A 22,332-nucleotide genomic window follows, 5' to 3' on the forward strand; every position below is an offset into this window, starting at 1 on the left:
CGTCGCGAGGAGGCCGCCAGTGATCGTCAAACTCCCTAAACTCTCTTCAAAACCCCTTTGTAGCCATTGGTTTGCGGCTTGACATCGAACTTGAAATTAAGGATGCCACTCCAAGCTCTACTGCTATCAGCCAGGGCAACAACAAGCGGCATGGCGGACAATCACAATGTATCCAAAACCGGTACAAGAGGTGGTGGATGTGGGCCAGAGTCTGAGGAAGGCCTCATGTTCTAGAAAGATTCTATTTTTAAGCTGGAAGAACTCAATGTACACTCCTCTACGGATACGTCTGCTTCATGTAGCGCTTTGCTTCCCAGCTTGCCCCCTTCAGACCAATTACAGAATCTAGAACGGACCCCTGCAATAGATTTCTTCCACCCAGGATAGAGGACGACGCCACTGCGCTACTCGCATGGAACTCAACGCGTCTGGGATGCCAAAACTGATCGGCAAGGAAAAGCCGGGCACCTTTGCCGAGAACGAGCTCGCTTAGAGGATATGATCTCCGTCTGTTGCTACTAAGCATAATCACTGCTGACGGGGCCATCTCCCACCACGTTCTCCCCGACACGCAACTGAGCGATCTCGTACACTGGAGCCGTCGAATCTCGAGCAGATGCTTCCATCCGCTACAATCTTGCGTATACAGAACCAACGCGGCCAGCTGTTAGAGCTCGAAATTACAGTCGAGCTACGATTGCAAAGCCATATGGCTAACTGATTCTTAGCAGTTTGTCATGGATTGTTGCCGTCCGAAACCGTCCAGGACTGTATACCCTGCGCCGATACAATTCCGTCGTGGCGTTGCTGAGCCGGGTCTCTTGGCTCGGCCGGGCGGCAGGCCGTGTTGGACTAAATCCAGAGTCTTGTTGATGGCGTCTACCAGCCACATCAGTCTTGTCAGGTCTCAAGGCGAACACGATGAGATACTCAGGGCGGGCCCCCATCGCCCAGCGAGCATCATCTCCGCCATGGAGACATGTCCGATATGGCACAAATCCGAAGATACTAAAGTGCAAGCAGGCAGACTTCTCACACTTGGTGGACACTACACGTGTCCACTTGTGCCTATCGCCATACAGAGATCGAATCCGGTTATTTACTCTGACGAATGCGCTGTACCAGACGAGCGATTATCCTATACCAGATTTGAGGGCTGGACAAACACGTATACCTATTCACGGTTCGGCTGAGACAGTCAGTGGTATCGATGTTCCCTCCCGGGTGTTTACCACAGCAAATCGACTGGTTAGAGAGTCTAACAATGGTGAGTGTCTTATTACTTGATACGCGCATCTTCTGTCTATGTAGCTTCTAAATCCCATCCTCCTCTAACATAGGAAAGGTCTACCTGAACAACGCCTTCTGCCACCAGTCACATCTCTCCGCTACAGCGGTGTCAACAACAGTCGTCCTATTGTACAGAGACACGACAGCCGCGTCATCCCCATAGAGGAGCACCTCCGGTAGACCATCTTGATTCGGGCTCCCCGTCTTGGCGAACGCCGTAAGATACGCCTGCAGCGTGTCCGTGACGGAAGCGTTTACCGGCAGCCCGTTGTAGGTCGTCTCGCCGTTGTAGAACGTGTAGCCAATGTCGTTGCCGTGGTGGCCCGGGGGCACGTCAAAGAGGTAGTTGTACGCGACGCCGCCCAGCGCCTTGTTGAGGAAGTAGTTGTTGCAGATGAACCACGTGTCCGCGACGGTCGCGGACGCGCGCGCGAGGGGCGTCGTCCAGGGGTGCGTGCCGTCGTACACGGCCGGGTAGAGCTGCGTGGTGATGTAGTCGACAACCTCGTCGGACGCGTCCGGGAGGAGAGGCGTCAGGAGCAGCGAGACGTAGTCCTCCTCGTCCTCGATGAGCGGCGAGGCGAAGATGAAGCCCTCGTCGCTGTTGTGGGCGCCCAACACGGCCACGGACGAGTCGAATCTGCCCTGGGAAAGGAGAAGGCCGGGGAGGTCCGGTACAAAGTCCCCGTCGACCGTGGGGCCCCAGCCGAACCCGCCCCAGTACGCGGTCGAAATGGTGACCTGGTTGACCTTGTCGAGCACGTCGTACGGCAGCTTCCTGAGGTCGTCGAGGGTGCCGACGCTCGAGTTGCTGAAGTAGGACGCCCACTCAAGCGCCCTGGCATACTTCCCCGCCGCCTTGCTGCCGTTCCCGGTGATGAACTCGAATCCGGGAGACTGGAGGACGGCGCGCCGGAAGGGGGCGCCGCTGGTCGAGCCGTAGGCCGTGAGCTGGTGCAAGATGGAACCGGCGCCGGCGGACTCTCCCAGGACCGTGACGTTGTCCGGGTCTCCCCCGAAGAGATGGATGTTCTCCTGGACCCATTGCAGCGCGAACCGCTGGTCGCGGAGGCCAATGTTGGAGACGCCGCCCTGCTCCTCGTACTCGGTGCCGGAGATGAAGCCGAAGAGGCCGAGTCGGTAGTTCAGGGCGACGTAGACAATGCCGTCCGAGCCGTCTTCTTGGGACTTTGCAATGAGCGTTGCTGGGTTGCCGCAATAGTTCTTGTCGCCGACGGTGTATCCGCCTCCGTAAATCCACACAAGAACGGGGGCTGCGTCACAGTCAGTCAGAAGTGCGGCTCGTACGGTCTCTGCCACCACCAAAGGGGAAGAACTCACCGCCAGCACCCGAGACATTGTTCGCGCTTTTAAATATCTTCTCCGGAACCACGACATCCAAGTTTAAGCAGTCTTCCGTGATGGTGGAAGCGGGCACCGTGATGGGGGTGTTGAGGTACTGCTTGATCAAGGACGGGTCCGAAGACGGGCTCAAGCCTCGGATCCCGGCAAAGGTCGCGTTGACTTGGTCCAGAGTCAGCTGTCCCGCCTGGTATTGGGGAGACAGACTGAGCCATGGGGGGCTCCCCATTGGGCAGTTTCCCGGCGTCTGACCGTCGTTGACTGTGCGATTCACGACGGTGACCGGGGCGGGAGCTCCGAACCGGGGCGCCGTCGCGTAGCGGATGTTGGAAAAGGTGAACAGCCCTCCCGACTCCTGAGTATCTTGGAATCAGCCATCTTAGATCTACCGGCAAGTAAGTGTATTATGGAAGACTTACATTGTAGGTGGCCTGGTGAACGGCGTATCCGAGGTCAACAGTAGGCAGCTGAGGGGTGCAGTCGGCCCTCGCTTGCGATGCAAGAGCAACAAGTGCCAAGGCGGCCACGTGCGTGTTTCTGATACACATCAACATCTTGATAAAGCTGTGAGTCTCAGAGGGTAGCTTGAGGTATGTCTTGAGGGAGCTGACATTGAAGCAATTGATAGAAATGCCAGGCCTTTTGTACTTCCAGCACCTCATCCTTTGCTTCCGCAAGTAGGCATGATCACAGCAACAGTTCAACTTACCCACTTAAAAGTGATGCATTTACCTAACCAGGTTAATTGAGCTATGGAATTAGAGGTTGTGGGAGCAACTTGGAGATGGAATCCCTTGACCGGGCTCCGCCAGCTGTTCAGCAGTCGCGCGGGAACTAATTTAGAATTTCTGCTAAGCAGTGCGCGGCTGGTCAAAAGGCCTTAGGCAACTAGACGGCAGCTATATGTGTGTATACGAGTTGGTTATACTGGTAGGCCACCTAGTTCACTATGCCCACCGATTGTAACAGTTGACAGGGCAGAGACGGGTTGACACTATCCCGCAAACTGCCCCCCCTGCTCACTGTCTTGGCCTGGCGCGATGGATGCACTTTTGGCGAGTTTGCGGTAGCGATGGCGCCTATGAGTGGCTATGGCTCATATCTGATGCACGGCAACGGGGTGTGGCGGTGATGGCGCCTATTAGTGGTGGTGATTCATAGCCCGATGGATGCATGTCAGACAGGGTCCCGGCTGGTAGTGGTGATGATTCATGTTCGATGCACGGCAAGGGTCTTGTCCTGGCCCATTGCGGGATAGCACATCTCATACCGTCGGGTGGAAAGCCTGCGAATAAAGGATAAGAGCGGGTTTGTAACCAACTGACACCGGGGTTTTCGGTACAGCTGCTGGTGAGCCGTTCTGCAGAGGTCCCGTCATCTCTGAGACACTCACTGCCCTTGATGTCGATCACCCTTGCTTTAGTTTAGCGGACACAACTTCTGCCGATGACGCTGTATCGACCGGGATAGAAGATTACTTGACAGGTCGACTATTTCGGATATTGGTAGAAGCTGCAGCGTCGCAAATGCCTTTTCCCTGTTGCATGCCCTTTCCAACAGACTTCACTTTTCATGGCGGGGGCCAGGCCTACTTTGGCATATATGATACAGATGATCATGTCTGGCCAGCTATTAAGGAGACAATGCATATCGACAGCACCAGGCTGAGACAAGGAAGTTTTGCAAGAGATGTAGGATGGAAGAGAGTAGGAAACTTGTCGCCATCGGGCCAAATTCGGATCCCCGGGATGAAGGGATGAATCCGGAACCGACAGTACTCGGAGGAACGACGGGCCCGGAGCAATCTCCCCCGCCGGGTATTGCTCCACTCGGCCCTCCGGACCATACCGACCGCGGGCTCCTTCACCCGTGCTGATTCACATGTGGGATGCCGATTAACCCATGAGTAACCATATGACCATATTGAACACACGAGCCTAACCTGCAGCTACGAGTAGCTGCACCCAGACTCTGTTGAATCAGCATGGCTGTCTCTCGTACCTACCAACACACTGTTTTTCTCCGTGTTACTAAGCTCGAATCCCGAGATGCCACTTTTGGTTTGGATATCGGCCCAAAGGCGAGATTGTCCATCGACGAAATACCCAGCTGGATAAGTCCTAGCAGCAGACCAACAGCTACTCTAGAATCAAAACAGATATTTCGGGTCATTTCCAACCAAAAAAGGAAATAGTATGTTGCAACCTGGCGGCGCGGCCTATTCAACCACCGACAGACGGCGGTGAGGCGATAGTAAATCCTTTGGAGAGAATCACAAGCCCTTTCAAAGCACCTAGATACCGCTGGTAATGGAATTACTGCGAAACTAGAAATGTCTCACCACCCTGACAACCGACATTGGCAGTGCTCCCCCAGGCGGCCTCCCATCACTTACACGAGGTCCCCCGAGCTTTCCAGCCAGGCCGGAACAAGCAAGGGGAGCGCCAAGAGAAAATCGCTCATACAAAAAACACCACATACCACCAAAAAGGCGGTACGCGATTTCGGTATGCGTGTGTGTGTGACAGGGGCAGCCATTATTACGTTAAAGTTGACCAACGGAATACCGCTTTCGGTCCCAGACGGCAAGACGGGCGAAATCCTGCGGAAATAAGATTCCGGCGCCGTGCCAATCGGCTGCACAAGCTTTGGCAATGGATCGCTCGAGGCGGTCACTGATCTAGCAAAGGCAGAGCATCGCAGCTCTTAGTCCCTCATCCAAGACCAAGACACGGCACAGGGGAACAAGTTGCGTAAGAGCGATATGCGTTGCCTCTTGGTGCGTGCATTTACAGGGAGTGGTGAAAGTCCCTTAAATTGTTGGCTGAAGGTCGATATCCTCGAGGCTCCTTCATCCAACAACACACACCCACATTGGCCTTTCCCTCCTTGCCTCACATGTCTTCTTCCATATGAGCCCAACCAGCATCCCGGCTGCCGCTCCGAGCAGCCCGCCATCCCCTCCAGACCCCGGGAGGCAGCGCTGGGCCGTCACCGCGGCGATTTGTGTGGCTTTCGCCGTCCTACTCAGCCTGATTCTGTACATGCTCGCATGGCAGAAGCTCAGGAGGGCACGGCATCCACCGGCATCACCGTCCCCCGCGTCGCCATACCGTGCCCATCATCAGGAAACGGGAGACGTCACGCTGCAGTTGACCAGCCGTACCACGTACAAGATACCAAAGAGTCCGAAGCTGGTAAAGGTGGCCAGCAACAGGATCGGCGCGACGACCGACGTCGCCGATGCCAGGACCTGTCCGGTGTGTCTGGACGATTTCGCCGCCGGCACGGTAGTAGGACGACTCCCGTGCGGTCACGTCTTTTGCTCGGCCTGCATCGAGCTGTGGCTTTCCAAGCACGGGTATACCTGTCCGATGTGGTGCGTTGCCCGGCTTGCAGTACAGATCACTCCATGAAACTAACATGCCCCCTAGTCGGTTCAACCTCGAGGCGGGCGCTACTCACTATAAACGGCCGGGACAGTGAGAAATGTGCGCACGAATACAGGGGGAAAGTAGCCCAGTATTTTGCAAGGTAGGGGGGTGCTTTTATTTCAGCAACAACTATGGAATGGCATCATCTCGCAAAGTGCGTTGTGGCCTTTATACTTCGTATGTACAGCAGGAAGATAGGAAAATCATGTACAACAGAAAAGATGATGGTGTGTGCCTCGTACGTTAGCCATCTTTGTGTACGGACGTTCCATGAGCGCGCCTCCGGTAGGTGAACCTCCCATGTCAAGGGGAGACACCTAGTCAAGGCCACTGACGTCCGATACCAGCTAGCAGGTTTTACTATTTGCCAGAGAAACCGTCAGCGAGGGGACCATGAGAGACAGGCATAAACAGCAGCCCTCAGACGTCGGCCGGTTGACTAGACGGACGGGGAAGGGGCAACTCACGGCGGCAGCTCCGGCGCTGTTGAAGGTAGATCCGATGGGGCCGACCTTGATGTTGGAGAAGATGACGGTGGAGTCGGGCACCTGCGACTCGACGTCGGCCGGGACGCCCGAATCGATGCCGCAGGACCCGCGGGTCGCACCGGGGCCAGTGGCGTTGGTCGGGTAGGTCGAGTCGAGCCAGAGCATGTTGGAGTGGTGCTGTAATAAAAGTGTGTTAGCAGGAGACACTTGGTAGCTTGACAGTTTTCTTTCTCTCTCTCTCTCTCTCTCTCTCTCTTTGTGTGTCTCTTTCTCTTAAAAGGAAACTTACGTCGTCCCAGACGGACATGACGAGAACCATGCCCTCGGCGAGCGCCTTGCCCATCTGCGCGAGGCCGCCCTTCTGCGTGAAGACGTCCTCGTCGCCAAACGCCTTCTTCTGCGCGCTGCAGTAGCCCGCCGTGACCGAGTTGCCCTCGACGCCGGCGACGTCCGACTTGGAGTTGGCAAAGACCTTGCCGTCCTGGACGTAGAACCGCTTGATGTCGGCGAGGGCGCCGGCCTCCTCGACGAACTGCGTCACGACCGTCATCTTCTTGGAGGTGTCGATGGTGAACTGCGAGCCCTTGCCGTAGAAGGTCGTGTTGCCCATGCGGTAGCTGTTGAAGTCGCAGCCGTCCGGGTCGCACTGGCCGGCGTACCGGGTCGCGCTATAGGTGCCGCCGCACGCGTCGCCGGAGCAGCTCAGCTGGCCAACCGTCTCGCACGGGTGCGGCGTGTAGGCCGTCGAGACCGAGTTGGCCTCCCAGATGTCCATCTCGGAGCAGCACGAGCCCATGTTGCCGACGCCGGCGTTGGCGTCGTTGGACGACGGCACCCAGCCCTCGACGTTGGCCTTGCCGTCGATGAACTTGAGGTCGCGCGGGCACTGGCTGTCGCAGTAGCCCGTGCCGTACGACGCGCCGGCCTTGTTAGAGGGGTGCTTGGACGCGCCGCCGTCGGCGTCCATGGAAACGAAGTACAGGGCGCCGTTCAAGCCGCACTATATGGGGTTGTTAGTCATGGGCGGCGTAAACAACATCAGAAACCGGGAAATGGGAGGGGGAGTGGGTGTGTCACCGGGGGACGGGGACTTACACCCAGCTTGGAGACGTCCACGTCAAAGGTAAACTCCTGCCCTAGCAGCTTGAACATCTGGTACTTGTCGGTGCCCTCCATGAGGTACATCCGGGAACCGATGTTCTTGCTGTAAGGGCCCTGCTGGACGAACTTGAGGCTGAGGGCGTCGCCCGTCGTCGTGGCGCCGTACGTGCCGGCGTAGTCGGCGCCGTCGAGGCAGCACTTGGACGCGCAGTCCTCGCCGGTGCTGCAGATGGACGTGTCCCATTTGTTGCCCGTGTAGCAGTTGGTGCTGCCGCTCGTCTGGTGCGTCCAGCGCCAGTTGGCATCCACGGTGACGGCGCCGTTGACCTTGGTGCAGGCCCCGCCCGCCGCGCAGTTGGACCAGGTCAGCGCCGGCTTGGTCTCGGCGTTGAGCGTGCAGACCTGCTGCGCGCGGACGGCGGCCGCGAGGGCGGCAATGGCGGAAACCTTGGTCAACATGGTGATGTGTGGGTTGCAAGTCAAGTACCTATAAACACTGATAATCTTCGGACGTCGAGTCGAGTAGAGAACGGATGAGATGAGAATGGTCAAAGAGCGTGTGTTGGAAACTGTTCAGATGACTTTTTTTTGTTTTAAGAAAAAGAATGGAAGACTTGCCAGAAAAGAATGTCGCGAGTGGCTTGGGATGAGAGAGAGAACAGCTTCCAGTGAGACGATGGCCACCTTCACATTATATAGACTCTCGGAAACTGTTTCGAGATGGTATCCAAGGTTGAACTATCATCATGGCGACTTTCCCCCTCACTTCCTGCTTCCCCCTTCAACATTTCAAAAATTCTGCAATCTCCGGTCAAGGGGCTTACAACGTCCTGTTGGTGAGTCGTGATGTTGTTAATTGGGAACATCGCCCCGGGATACTACGGTCACCTGGAGGGATTTTGACGGTCCAACAGGACCATCAAGCCCCAAGATCGGATGCCTTCCCGTCGGGCCCAAGTTGCCCTCGCAACACGGGATTGGACGAACCTGGCCCCGCGTTCATTTCTCGGAGACGTTGGCTGGCCAAGCCGCTGGGCGAAGCTTGTATCCGGAGGGGAAGACTTGGCTCTTCTTGCGGTGGGCCCATCTGCACCAAGTTGATTAAAATTGCCTCAAAGAGCGACGTTCTAAGGCGAGTGACGGATAACGCGGGATAGGAGGTGGTTTGAGCGAGTTGGAGATACTAAAGACCACACACAGTTGCCGCAACCCGTGCGAGTGAGGTGACATCGTGCGTTTTCTCCGCAAAAGCCCCCCCAGGAAACTTGAAAGCCAAGTTCAGGATTCATGCAAGGGACTCCCGGGCGGAACATCTCCCACCGCTCTCCGTTCCATCACTGACGCTGGATGCCATTGGTCGTTCACAACACCCGGCATCGGCATCCCCCCCCTGCAGAGTCCGGAGGCCCGGCACTTGCGAGCCAGTCGTCGAGAGGAGTACCGACAGCCGCAGAGGCGGGTATTGCGGCCTTGCTTAAGCTCCGACAATCAACTTACTTGCGGCACTGGCTAGTGAGCTGGTGAGGAGACGGGGTCACAGACTTACCCGTTGATGTGGCTAGGCAAAGCTTCACGCACAGCCAGCGGTGTGACGTGCGCAATAAGCCTCAAATCCTCTCATTGCACGCTCAGGCTACCGCAAAGTGCTTCCTTTTCGGACGTTCGTTGGCATCTGTGTGAGATGATGATCACATCTAGTATACTGCTTCAGACTCTACGCCCGCCCGCCCTACACTATCAGGACCACCACCAAGTAGACACACCCAACCGGGAGTCCTCAGTCTCGGCATGAGCAATTCTCTGCCCGCGGTAGAAAAACAAAAGTCAAAAGTCCTGTTTGTTCCCCCCCCCCTTCGTCTATTTTACTTTCTGGCCCCTTTTCCAGGCCGGGCTATGCCTGCTTCCCGGCTAGAGCTTGCCGTATGTGGGGCCGTGGGGTCTCCGGAGCACCGCGCGGAACGACGGACCGCAAAGATGAGTCTGCTCCATTGTCTCGCCGTGCTGTTTCTCGAATCTCGAGGCTGGTCGTAGAGGAGGCTTGCGGACCCTATTACGTACTCGGTGCTACTAAAAAGATTCTCACGAAAGAACTTCCATCCATCCAACCGTCTGCCACAAAAGTCCCCTCTGCTCCCACGTCTCCCTAGACTTCTCAACACGTGTGGAGCAAATCCCCCTTGCGTAATGGTCTGCCGGTCGATGAACGCCACGGAGCGTAGCGTGCCGCAGTCTCGGAACGTCAATGATCGGCCACGTCCACTCCTCAGAGTCCCACCGTCATCTGCCGCACGCGGCGCGCGCGCGTTCAAGCTTTGCGGTTCCGACGGATAGGTTGGCCCAGCTTAGCCCCCTCCGCGCGAGCAACACACTCGACGCGAACTTCCGAAAAGAGCTCCTCGGAGACTATCCTCCAGACGTCCGGTCTCCTTCGGGGACTTCTTCTCACCTTCGAACCCGAGACGCACATCGCCGATGCGGTCTACACTTCCAAGACTTACCCTTACCCACCTGCGGAAACACTGCTCCAAAATAGCACGTGCCAAAAGGTTGGAGAAACAGGCTATCGGGCTTGGAAACTCGCGAGTGGGAGCATACTGCCATTATTGAGAACGTCCGAATAGGAAAAGCTTCATCATCTCACGTCTTGCCAAGTGACAAACTCGCGCCCAAAATGAATATTTCAGAATACTTCTGGGTCGCCGGTGCTACCACACCGTTTGAACCTTTTTTAAGGGAGAAAAGAAGTGAAGAATGGTAAAAAAATATAACGACAGTAAAATGACGGAGATCCGCCACGTCAAGGTCCGGTCAGCCCAACTTCTCGACTGTGTATTCTTCGTCATGCTCGGCGGGAAAAGTTTGCCCGAACTGACAAATCGGAGAAATATCTTTTCCTGAGGCCGTAGGTATGACGAGGGTCTGGTGACATGTTATAGTTCAACCCCATGCCACGGAAAGTCGCCGCCGGGACACATGAGACAAACAGGAAGAAGCCAGAGTGAGCAATCACAACCTCTTGGTCAAGTTTACTTTTGTCGACTTCAGTTTACCTTTGTCGACTTTGGCTTACCTTTGTGGCCATCGTATCAAGTGATGCTGTCAGCATGCAGGTAGGAAACCAACTCTATGTCTGTTTTTCTGTTTCGACGGCGACAGGTGTGTCTGAGGCTGATCGACGGGCCGTGGGCTGGAAACGAAACTGGCAATCACTAGGCGCCTCAGCAATTCAGCACCATGGGCGGCTGACTCGGATGATTCGTCCGGAGATGTGCTGCAGATCTTTAAGTATAGGGGACGTGTTCGGTGCCGAGTCCGGGTATAATCGAGACGAGAGTCTTTAGGCCTTCCATCTATAGCCGGGTCCCCCCCGTCTGTTGTCGAAACGGTCGAGACGTCGACCAGGACCCAGAGACGCCGAGCCATGCCCGATCGAAGACCGAACTGGTCAAAGGCGCATAAGCGTCAATAACGATGAGTATATAGACACAAAGGCGGGTTGCGCGTTGCAACAAAAGGAATCGGGCTCGGTTTGATCGTCTTCAAGGACTTTTGAAAGGAACCGAATCTTGACGTCGGGTTGGCTGTGTGTTGCTGTTAATGAAGGGTTGGTTGCATGTGACAGAATATGCGTGTGAAAAGGTTGCTTTCTTTTTTTGACTTTCAACCATCTGCAGGTACAGCCGAATCTTAAACCCGCTGCATGTCTCGTGGCCCATCCGTTACTTTTAGAGTTGATTGAGGAAAAATAAGGACTCGGAGTGAAGGACGAGTAGTTGGGCTGAGTCCAAACTGGGGAGGCTGTGACAACTTAAACTTGCTTGGACTTTGCCGGCCACCCGGTGTGTGCCGGCCCCCCTACCAAGAGGTTCCAGGTGCTCCGGTCCTCCCTCCACAAGCTGAGACTGAGTAGAGAAAGCGGGTGGTGTTTCCAGATTCCGCCATCGAAGCCAAGAAGAGAGATGCGGCAGAGCTTGGCGTCCTCCTCACAAAGGCTTATGGCCATTGCTTCTTCCCGCATGTAAAACTGTCGAGACACGTCGCAGGAATTGTGGTGGCCCTCGCGATTCCAAAAGTGACCAGACGGGATAACTTGTACGCGAAGGGGGGGTGAGCGGCTCACAGAGACCCGTTTTCCCGTCTGGAACGGACTGAAGCCATCGCCAACCCGCGACCTCCATGTTTGGGTTGGCGTGAGGCCTTAGATGCTTATTTCCTCAGTAAGATACACTCACATGGCTTAAGCTTTCCCCCAGACCCTCTTATCGTGTGTGGTAATGTTAGCCTCACAGGCTGGTGATTACCAATCGTCTCGGTGGTGGCTGTCAGGTCTTATGCGTCGCCAAGAACGTCATCACGACCCCTCTTTTGATGTGAAGGAGGGACGAAACACATGCTTGATATGGATACAAGTACGTGCGTTTTGGGTGGGGGGGGGGGGGGGGGGGGGGGGGGGCGAATCGCTGCAGCCTTTGTCTGCTGCGGTTGAGAAGTGGCGTCACAAAGCGCATCACTCTTACACCCATACCTTGAATAATCACTTCGTTTCTGTTGCTTTGGGAAAGGAGCTGACAGGGCTTGATGCTGTTTCCTCTGACACTTATGGTCCAGCGTCCACATGGACTTTAGGTGCTCGCTATGCAGCATCAACCTTTCTCCTTTCCCGGGCGTGTTTAATGACACATGCTGTGCTATGTGCCCCCCCTCTTCCCCTCACGCCCTGCATCTCTGTCTATCCATAGAATACGTGCGTTTCAGCACAGGGGAGCCTTTTCAGCTGCAGACGGAGGGAAGGGGAGACAACAGGCTCTGGGAATAGGACGAAAAGTCAAAGACCCCACCGCCGGGTTTCAGGAACCGTGAAAGTCTCTTTTTGGGATGGACAGTCTAGGAATGGAACACGGCAGTAGTCGCATAGTGTGTTTGTCAGCCAAGAAATTCGTCTGGGATGAGGAACACAAGACTTGGGCGTCCATATTCACGACTGCTCGACATCAACTCACGACGTTTTCTTCTTGGGGGGAAGCTAACAAGACCTCCCAGTCTCACTGCCAGCCACTGTCTGTTTCTTCTTGTTCACAAATCATCAGAGTTCCCCAGGCTCTGCCACAAACGTTTTGGGTCGAATCATTAAAGGGTTAGTCTTCCTTTCCTTTTTTTTTTTTAATTTTTTTCATGTTAAGATAAGTTTACACACGATAAAAGTATAAACAAAATGTATTTTGGGTGGGGGGTTTGATGTAAGAAAAGAAATGACAAAACGAGGAAACAGAATAGCACACTTCGCGTCCGCTTCCCTGCCCCGCCCATTTACTTTCTCGGCTCTTCTCCCACAACCTTGAGTTTCACCGTTTGTGCGTGTCTCTGTGCGCTCAACAAAACAAGAGGGGTGTGTGTATCGTGTGTGTGTGTGTGTGTGTGTGTGTGTGTTTTGAAATTTGTTTCCATCAAGAGAGACCACTGATTAGAGGAAGAGAGAGAGAGAGAGAGATAGAGAGGTCGCGAAGAGAGGTTTGAATTTGGTCAAGAGCGAACAACGATGAAGCCGAAACTTCTCAACGTCTGTGATAACGATGGGGATGTGCCATTTACGGGGCGACCTCGGGCTGGAACTCGGCGCCGGGTACCACGTAACGCCTGGCCCATCGGAGCGCCTGGCCGGCCTCCCCGCGCTTCTGGTTGTTGTTGCCTCCGCGGTTGCGGCTGTTTCCCCTGCTACCAGAATTTCCGCGGCCACGTCCGGTGCCCGTGTTGTCGTTGCCGTCCCCAGCGTCAACCTTGTTGTTGTTGGTGTTCCCAGCCTCAGCGGCAGGGGCGCCCCCAGCGGCGCCTCCAGCGGCACCTCCGGCGGCAGCGCCAGCATCAGCGGTCCCGTTGGCGGCGTTGGGGTTGGCGTTGGCACTGGGGCCCGTGTTCGTGACGGGGGACTCCTTGATGACGACGTCCGGGGTGCCGAGCAGCTTGCTGGCGGCCTCGGCGGCGGCCCTCTGCTGCTCGGTGCCGTCGATCTGGTTGGCTCTGACGGCGGCCGGGAGGTCGGCGACGTTGCCCTGCTGCTGCGCGAGGACCAGGTCCAGGGTCTTGAGCGACTGGATGTTCTGGGGCGTGTTCACTGTGGGCGTCACGTCGGTCTGCTCAATGGGGAAGCAGCCGCCAAAGGGGCCGGCGACGGCGTTGTTGCGGCAGCGGACGGTGCAGATGTTTCCGGTGGACGCTGTGATGCTGTCAGTTTCTGTCTGTCCTATTTGGGGTCCCGAGTTTGGAAGAGCGGGTGGGGAGTGAGAGAGAAAGATAGTGAGAGAGAGAGGGGTTGGCTCTACGAACCTCCAGTGCACTTCATGTCGGCGGGCAGCTTAACGGTGACGTTGAACTGCTGGGCCTTGACCTGGGAGAAGCCGTTGGCGCCGGGGACGTTGTTAGTGACCTCGAGGGGGACCTGGCCGCTGCCGCCGAGGGCGTTGCTCGTCTGGTCGAGGTCGCAGGCGAAGGGGCCGGCGCCGTCGGCGTTGACCTGGTGGATGGTGACCGTCAGCTCGCCGCCGGCCTTGACCTTTGTGACCTGGCCGGCCGCTAGCGCGTTCTCCGTGTTCTCGCCAATGTCGATATTGCCCGCGATCTCGGTGCGTCCGCACTCGTTGACGATGTTGGCGTTGATCTCGGCGTCGCGGATTAGAGTGGCGTCCTGCTGGCAGGGGTTGATGGCCGTGCAGTTGCGGGCAATGTTGGGGTCGACTGGGTTTTGCGTTAGTGTCTGAGTTCCTTGAGAATTGTGCGAGAGACTCTGGGTGGTTCATGGGATATCTCATGAGAGAGGGGTCCCACGGTCTCATGAAAAAACACCCCACAGTCTCGTGAGATATCCCACAAAATCTCACATGAGAGAGAGCTCTCATCCTGCACTTCCTTCTCAACGTACCCTTGAAACCAATACTGGCAGGCGAGCCCGCCTCTCCCTGAGCATTAAGAATGACTGCATGGCCCCGGGCCACCGCCAGGACGGCCGAAGCGACGATAATATCCTTGAATGAAAGCATCTTTGTGAAGGTCTCGCAGAGACTTGGTGTCGAAATGTGCCAGCACGATTATAATAGGGAGATAAAAGAGTGATGCAAGGCAAAGGAATGGGAGGAGATCCAAAGGTGAAGAGAAGAAGCGAAGAAGAGAACAGAAAGGAAAACGGGAAGAGCCCGCTGAGAGAACGGAGCGGCGGCGGTGTAGAGTTGATATTTGATGCGGGTGTGTGGCCAGAGAACAAGGGGAGGGAAAACCTAAACACTGGACGACGCCGCGAAAAGGTCATCTTATACCAAAAACAGAGGCTCGCGACGTCGAGTGAGTGAGCGAAACGACGTAAGTAAACCGGGGGGGGGGGAGGGACAGCGCGGCATGCCAAACGCCTACCGGGGGTCGGTGATGTACGCTGATCTGCTCAGATCATCTGCAACATCTCCTGTCGCAAGGCTGCGCTGCTGGGTGGAGTCGCGACCTTGTCCTGAACCCGACGTTTCTTGGCGGGTGGAGGGATCATGGGTGCGGGCAGGGGGGGGAGGAAGGGAAAGGGACGAATCTAGGAAGACAGAAAAGGGAGAGAGACAGAGGACCGGGGGAGGACCGTTGACCAAGGTGATGTTCACGTTGGTTCGAGACCTGGTGAGCGGCTGATAGCGAGGCGGTCGGGATGGTGGAGGAAGTGAGGAGGCGAGGCATGGGGAGAGGTTCACTTACACACTAACACGCACTTACAAGGTACACAAACACTTGCACACACAAGAAGGTGGTGGACCTGGAGTTTGGCCTGGGACCCCTGTCGGACGACGGACTCGGCTACCGCGAGTCAACCGACGCTGGTTTTCACAAACGGCGTCTAGCCCGTGTTTGGCAGTCCCGAGACAGATGGGAAAACGTCGGACGAGTGTGTTGTACGATGTACGCGCCGGGAAGGGGGGGGCTATCCTGGGAAAGGCGAGTGTGTTTCATGGGGCGAGGGAGGGGGGCAGTTGAGCCAGATGCCCTGGTATTCACCATGTTATTACCATATCGAGCAGCGGTCCTCACAGGCAGTTCCGGGCAAGTCTGGGCATATTGTCAGAGGTGGCTAGCGAATGGGTGGGCGAAACACTGCAGGATGGGGGGAAATAAAGTGAGAGGGGAGTAAGAGAGAATAAGTCAAAGTGAGTGCTTGATTGTAAATGTGAGTGTGTCAGACGTGGGGGAGGGGGGGGCGTTGAGTGTGAGTGTGAGTGTGAGTGAGATTGAAGGTAAAAATGAACGGTTGAATGAGACTGAAAGTAAGAGTGAGCGAAAGTGAGTGAGACTGTGACGCATCAAGCAATTCTCTCGCTGCAGCCCTGGCTCTCCCGGGTCCGACGCTGTGCTGCCTTCGTCCGTTATCCAGGGTAGTCCCATCTCCGCCCCGGCCTCGAGGGGGTCGCAGACTCGAAGGGGGATGATACAGACGCCAAGCTTTTAAAGCGCAAAAACTCCCTCCTCCCCCATGCAATAGCCAAAAACAGAGCGGCCTGTATTCTTGTGTCGTGAGGCGGACAGGGTGGCGCGTGGTGGGTCGTGAGTGACCTAGGGACAGAGATTCTTCGTGATTCTGTCCTACGATACCCTCTTTCTCCCCCCCCCTTTCGTCTCATGCCTGATGCCCGCCCGCTCCCTGTTGACGTTGACAGGCGACGATGCGTGGCCGCCTCCCGGCTGGCGGCGGGATGTACGCCCAGAGGAACGTGGCTCGTCTGGTCTCTGCGATATCCTGAGACTCGCTCCTCGGAGACAGACCGAAGGGGAGAGGGGGGGGGGGAGGCGAGACACACACACATATAGAGAGAGAGAGTCGCCACTTTGCCCCAAAAGATGCCACAGAAGCGCGCGACGGACCGTACGTCCGACACATCTCCCAAGCCCAGATTGGTAGATGGATGTTTGGTGTCGTTAAATCCTCCCCCCGGAGAAAGAGAGAGGGGGGGGAGCACCAGTCTCCTTGATGGCAAGAAGACGCGAGTGAGGCTCACGGCGGATGGATGGTTATGGCGATCGGGGCCACTCACCAACATATCGACTTGGTGATCATCTGCGGTAGCCAAGACTCCCAGCCCATCCCAGCCCAGCCCAGCCCAACCGGAGGCGGAGGGGAGAGAGAAGAAAGTCAAACCACGGAGACGGCCCTACCGATAGTAGCATACTCACCTTTGGGGGGGGGGGGGGGGGGGGGAGGGTCTGGGGACGGGTGCAATCTATCTCGCCCAGCGGCATCCCCGTACCCACCATAAGGACCAAGACAGCGTACATCGTACCTGTACGGGTACCTGAAGGCTTGAATGAGCGTACCTTGCATGGAGGGGACGTGGGAGACAGGGGACACGCTGCCCTCGGATGGTGCACCGCAGCCTGCCGCCAATTCTCTCAGAGTATTTCCCAACCAGGCCAAAGCCCAGACTCTGCCGAGATTGGCCAGCCGCTTGCACCAACCACTACCCTAAAATATTCTCCGTAGGTGGGTGGAGGAGAGGGAGCACAAGGTGATCCACATGATTTGCTACAAGGGGAGGGGAGGGGGGGGTTAGACCACCATCCACCACCATCTTCATCCCGGCGGACCGCCCAGCATCCCCCCTTCACGATGTTTCACACTCGGCCCACCGGCACAGCAAGCGAGCAGGTGTCATTCGATCGCAGGGCAGCCTCAAGTGGGGAGTCGGTTGCGTCGAGGCAGAGCCTGGAAGAAGGGGAATGCAGAGAGAGGGGAGGGGGGACTGTTTCGAGACGAATCTGAAGCATCGACATCGAGCCCGCTATACCGCAAAAGGGGATAGCTCGGCATCTTGCTTTTTCTCTGCCTTTTTCTGGTCCCTTTTTTGTTTTTTTTTGGGGGGAGGGGGGGGGGATGTTGCTTCATCGTCACTCTCTCGCCGTGCAATACCCTCCCAGAGCATTCGTTATCCACTACCAACGGAGTTTCGCTACCGGACAACACAACACAACACGACAACCCCTCGCCCTTCCTCATCCTCCTCCTCCTCCTCCTCCCCTGGTCCCTCCTCCGCGGCCTGAGTCCAGACGGTGGAATCATCTCGCCTCGCGCCGCCCTCCGCACCTTGTCAAAACCGTACGTCTCTCGGCCTTGAGAGGCCAAACAAGCGTCATCTCCTGTTCGACCCGCCTTTGACCCTTCATGCATCGGACCAATAGTCGATGAACGAGAGCAACAGGTATAACCCCCCTTTCCCTGCCTGGGCACGATGCATCAATCTCGCAGCCTGTTGCCTTCACCCCTTTTTTCCCCTTGCATGCTTGCGGCCTGTCAAAAGTCACCGTTTCACCAAAAACTTCAGCAGTGCAGTGTGTTTGAAGGAGCATCTATAGTTAGCTATAGTTATGCTTCCTTGTCCCGCCGCCGCTACTACTACTACTACTACTGCTGCTGCTGTTGTTGTTCTTGTTGCTGCTGCTGCTGCCCCTTCCATGCCTGGTCGGCGTCGGGATGAACCGAGGGCGTCTCAATGTGCTTCCGCGCCTCCTTCTTCCTCTTGTAGTCCGTCTTGAACCGGCGGTCCCTGTCGCCGACGCGCTCCTCAAAGTCGAGCTGGCCCGGCTGCGTGAAGCTGGTCATGAGCTGCGGCTCGCCCAGCGGCAGCCGGTCGCCCCGGTCGACCTGCCAGAGGTGGAAGGCCTTGCCGTACAGGCGGACGACCTGCTCCATCTCCCGGTTCTCCGCCGCCTCCCAGACGGCGTCCGGCAGCGCCCCCTGCGGCATGACGAGCATGCCCGACTGGACCTCGTAGACGTGGCTGTGCCACAGCTTCCGCTCTTCCGGCTCCAGCGTCTCGTACAGCTCGGGCGTGATCATGTACTCGATGCCGATGATGCGCGCGCCGGGCTCGGGGCTGTCGTAGAGGATGCACTGCCGCACGTCCTCGTTCAGGTGGCCGCAGTAGTGGTTCGCTTCGACGGCGCGGGTTGGGTCCGACGCGTAGGCGTGGAACGCGTTGAGGTGAGCGCACACGTTTCTGAGGGGCGCAAAGTCCTGCGTCCTCGTAGGTCAGCATCGCGGGCATCGGCCTTTTGACCTGCGATAAAAGGGCGGGCGGACCTGGATCGCTGACGCGCCGGCTAGGAGCACCTGGTTCTTTGTGCTAATCGGGTCCCCGGATACGGGCTCTGAGTTGTCTGCCATTATCGGTCGTTGACGAGAGTGCGGCACTCAGTCGATTATTTACAGGGTAATTGAGTCTGTATCAGGGTACACGTTACCAGGTGGTTTGTTTGACGATGCGGTCTGCCATCTGTTTCTGGATGTGTTTTCGTCTGCAATGTTCGCGATGCGACGGTGAGGGGAGCAAGTCAGCATCTGTATATGACGTCACAGATGCATATTCGCATTCTCTCTCTCGGTGATTTCATCATCATTGCGGCATCGCTGCTCTGTGTGTTCCGGCATAACGGATTACTTGTCCCCGACCGCCCCCATCCGGGCGGAGCGTTTTCTCCGGTCGGCTTCGGCAATAACAGGTGTGGGGCCATCCGGAGCGGCTGCTCCCGTGCCGACGCGGCGGGTTCCGTTTGCCGGGGCCCTTGCGGCCGGCGCCGAAGAGGGGGGGAACAGAACATGTCACGGCGTGGAGCGGACATGCCTGCGCTGTCGGGCACGTTGATGGCCTTTCCTGAATCATGTCGGGGCTCATCATCTCCATCGATCGTTTGAAACAAGACTGACTCGGTTTGCCTGGTGCTATCTCTTTGTTTTCTTTACCATCCTTCCTTAGCATATTGAAAAGGGGAAAATTAGGAAGCGAGAATGGAAGAGGCTGTAATGATAAACCGGTAAACTAGAAATCTTGCTAACAATAATTTATTCAATTATATCAAACATAAAGAAGGGTACACCAAGTGCGTCTGCATTTCATTTAATGAATGTTGCTGGGTTACCTAGACCAGAACAAGGAATGAGTGTAACGTGTTTACGATTCAGTCTTGGGCGGCATTCATGACAGTATTTTCCAAATCAATCAACGAGGTGAAACATGCTAATTGGTATTCGTACAAGCAAATGCCCGTTGTTCATCAAAATCCTAGTCAAGCCACCGGGTTCCCGATCACTCGTCAAGAACAGACATGCCGGTTCAAACGTCCGGGTGCTGTCTACACGCAGAATATGCAGCCGCAGGAGAAGTCGAAGGAGCAATCGCGCTTGTGGACATCCGGGTAGGCCGCGATGATGGCGTCGACGGAGTCTTTGCTGAGCTTCACCTTGGTCTGGCCCTCGGGATTGGGGGCTGCCAGGGCAAGCGAGGCGAAAGCGACGGCGACGGCGGCGGAGAACTTCATGTTCAGTACGGTGATGATGAAGATAGCTACCCGAAGAGGGTTGTTAGCTCAAAAGATATTGCTTTCTCGGGCCGTCCTTCCAGTCAAGGTACTCCGCGAAAAAGGACTTCATCGATGGAATGGACGTACTTTGGAGATTTGGGCTGGGTCTTGGGATTGGTCTTTCGAGGTTGGAAGAGTTGGTTGTCGGATGATGATACAAACGAGACCGTTCTGGCACAGAAACAACGGAGCCTTTTATAGCTGGACTCCGCCGTCTCTTCTTAGTTGCTACTGTCGATTGTAAAGTCGAAAGTATGACAACATCATCATCAAGACTTCTCGAAACCGAAATTCAGTCCTGCCCGACAGCTTCAAATCCACGAATGAAATCGCTGGCATTCCTTATCTTCTAGTTTGTGGCTGCAGGAAGAATGGCAAGACGTCCTCATGGCACCCACCACCAAAAGCCGGCGACTCTCTTGCTTCAATGCCACTGCGAAGACATCGTTACAGTCGTGAGCTTGAAACGATGCTTCGAAAACGCCTCCGGCTGCATACTACTAGCATGTGGATCCCAAAAGAGTAAGCTTGAAGGGCCAGTCAGCTACACTACATAGGGAAGGATTGCCAAGCCGTGGTAATGGGGCGGGCGACATGCGAGAGCAGGCCGACCCAATTCGTGGAAACAGGCACGTCCGTGGGATCTACAGTTGAGAAGGGCACAGTCCCTTCTTGAATCCTTCAGTTTATTGCTTTGGTTGCTTCAATGATCAGCATCTACTGTCAACTGACGATACAAACGATTAGGCCTCGCCTCTATGCCCGCCTTGACGTACAGAAGGAGCAGCTCGAGAATGCCCCCGGGCTCATGCAGCGACCCGGGATATTTCATGATGTGTATTCTCGCATATGAACTTCGGTCTTCCTGAGGGGAACCTGGGTCATCACTTCTCGTCAATAGCGTTTATCGTTGGCTACAGAAGTGGTTGTACAACCTCATGTTTCAAGTCAGTACCGGCTGTGCTGCAGGCCTTTGATGTGTGCGGAAGTGAGGTGATGCCCGCCGTATCTGTGTAGTGACGGTATCGATTCGGGCGAGCCATGCAGGCCTTAGCCCAACGATGCCTCGAAGCATCCGACTACTGCTGTAACCAGCTCACAACATAGAGCCCAAAGCACTATGGGTTTTGCGATTCCTCAGGTAGGACTTCAATATTGCGCATGATGTAGCTTGGGGTGGACTGTGAAGACTAAAGGTAAAGCTATAGATGCTGAAATGGTCAAGAGCTAGTTTCACCTTTGAAATATTCAACAATGTTGTGTCGCTGATCTTGACCACCAAATCCGGTTGAGTTCATGCTCGGGGAGGTGTTGCTAGTAAACATGACTGCTTCCTAACACTTTTGACGAAAAAATGCTCATTTGTGACAACAAAAAAAAGCATTTTTCGTGCTCGATACATCATGCAGAGCCAGCTACACCTCCACAGGGATGCCAGACGTTAGTGTTATACTTGCTAACTGGATTAGGGAGGGGATCTGCAGGTCAATATACTTCTCAATAGTAGGGATATAGTACTGATTTCAAGTACTAGTACTGAATCCTTCCGCCATTATTCTCAATAACAAGCTGAAGCCGATAAGGCATCCCGTAGGCCAGGCTTTTCAGAAAATCCTCTAGTATTGCCCACCAAGCAGCCCAAATAGCAGTCTGAAGGGCATCAAGTAAAAGGGTCTGTATATTATAGTGCTTCTCAACCCAATCCTTCATCTAGAACCACACGTTCTCAATTAGGTTGAGGTCAGGCGAATTAGCTGGCCAGGCCAAGCTGATTACCCTCATCAACTCCAAGGCTTGAACTGTAATCCTTGCCTTATAGGCAGGGGCGTTGTCCTGTTAAAATAGGTGTAGTCCTTTGGTATAGTAGAAAGAGGCCACCATAGGGAGTATCGTGAAGATGTACTTATAGGCTGTTATACCCCCCTATGCCTTCTCCCAGACGAAACTAGGGCCTTTTTTTCTACCTGCAAAACTCCCCTAAAACATCTAACTATGTAGTTTCTGCCGTAGGAGGGCAAAGGAGTCTAAATCCTCTAGCTAGTGACAGGTTACCCACTGCTTCCACATAGGGTTGGTATTTGCCTACATTTCGTTAGAGAAGATTACATCTTCCTAATCCTCTAGATAAGGCCAAAGTTAGAGGTTGTAATGGGCAAAGGAAAGGCGTTTGCTCTTGCTAGCAGCATTTAGGTAAATACGCCTTGGTTGAATAGTCCGCACATACCTAAGTAACCGTAGGGCAGTTAAGATAGAGTTAATCCTAAAGGTTGAGAATTCAAGCGGCAGAA

General features: G+C 55.4%; 6 protein-coding genes across 6 annotated transcripts; 1 reads left to right on the top strand and 5 right to left on the bottom strand.

The window, feature by feature from the left end:
• Positions 1-1,347: 1,347 nt before the first annotated feature.
• On the bottom strand, positions 1,348-3,206 carry CDEST_08710 (Putative carboxylesterase, type B, carboxylesterase type B, active, alpha/Beta hydrolase; the record flags this gene model as incomplete). Its single annotated transcript, XM_062924869.1, has 3 exons — positions 1,348-2,564; positions 2,632-3,007; positions 3,072-3,206. 3 exons carry the CDS (start codon positions 3,204-3,206, stop codon positions 1,348-1,350), a joined length of 1,728 nt encoding a protein of 575 aa, XP_062780920.1.
• A 2,309-nt stretch (positions 3,207-5,515) lies between these two features.
• Positions 5,516-6,068, top strand: CDEST_08711 (Putative Zinc finger, RING-type; the record flags this gene model as incomplete). Its single annotated transcript, XM_062924870.1, has 1 exon — positions 5,516-6,068. Exon 1 carries the CDS (start codon positions 5,565-5,567, stop codon positions 6,066-6,068), a length of 504 nt encoding a protein of 167 aa, XP_062780921.1. The 5' UTR covers positions 5,516-5,564.
• A 103-nt stretch (positions 6,069-6,171) lies between these two features.
• Positions 6,172-8,334, bottom strand: CDEST_08712 (Putative glycoside hydrolase, family 7, concanavalin A-like lectin/glucanase domain superfamily). The gene is made up of 4 exons (XM_062924871.1): positions 7,670-8,334; positions 6,864-7,574; positions 6,554-6,751; positions 6,172-6,446 (listed from the first exon to the last, which is right to left on the bottom strand). The coding sequence occupies exons 1-4, from the start codon at positions 8,132-8,134 to the stop codon at positions 6,444-6,446; spliced, it is 1,377 nt and encodes a 458-aa protein (XP_062780922.1). The 5' UTR covers positions 8,135-8,334; the 3' UTR covers positions 6,172-6,443.
• Positions 8,335-12,845: 4,511 nt separating this feature from the next.
• Positions 12,846-15,023, bottom strand: CDEST_08713 (Putative egh16-like virulence factor). The gene is made up of 3 exons (XM_062924872.1): positions 14,589-15,023; positions 13,997-14,404; positions 12,846-13,886 (listed from the first exon to the last, which is right to left on the bottom strand). Exons 1-3 carry the CDS (start codon positions 14,704-14,706, stop codon positions 13,261-13,263), a joined length of 1,152 nt encoding a protein of 383 aa, XP_062780923.1. The 5' UTR covers positions 14,707-15,023; the 3' UTR covers positions 12,846-13,260.
• A 3,038-nt stretch (positions 15,024-18,061) lies between these two features.
• Positions 18,062-18,976, bottom strand: CDEST_08714 (Putative Oil body-associated protein). The gene is made up of 2 exons (XM_062924873.1): positions 18,768-18,976; positions 18,062-18,701 (listed from the first exon to the last, which is right to left on the bottom strand). Exons 1-2 carry the CDS (start codon positions 18,849-18,851, stop codon positions 18,090-18,092), a joined length of 696 nt encoding a protein of 231 aa, XP_062780924.1. The 5' UTR covers positions 18,852-18,976; the 3' UTR covers positions 18,062-18,089.
• Positions 18,977-19,816: 840 nt separating this feature from the next.
• Positions 19,817-20,002, bottom strand: CDEST_08715 (uncharacterized protein; the record flags this gene model as incomplete). Its single annotated transcript, XM_062924874.1, has 1 exon — positions 19,817-20,002. One exon carries the CDS (start codon positions 20,000-20,002, stop codon positions 19,817-19,819), a length of 186 nt encoding a protein of 61 aa, XP_062780925.1.
• Between the last annotated feature and the right edge of the window lie 2,330 nt (positions 20,003-22,332).

Source organism: Colletotrichum destructivum, chromosome 5, assembly GCF_034447905.1.
Source record: "Colletotrichum destructivum chromosome 5, complete sequence".
NCBI lineage: Eukaryota > Fungi > Ascomycota > Sordariomycetes > Glomerellales > Glomerellaceae > Colletotrichum > Colletotrichum destructivum.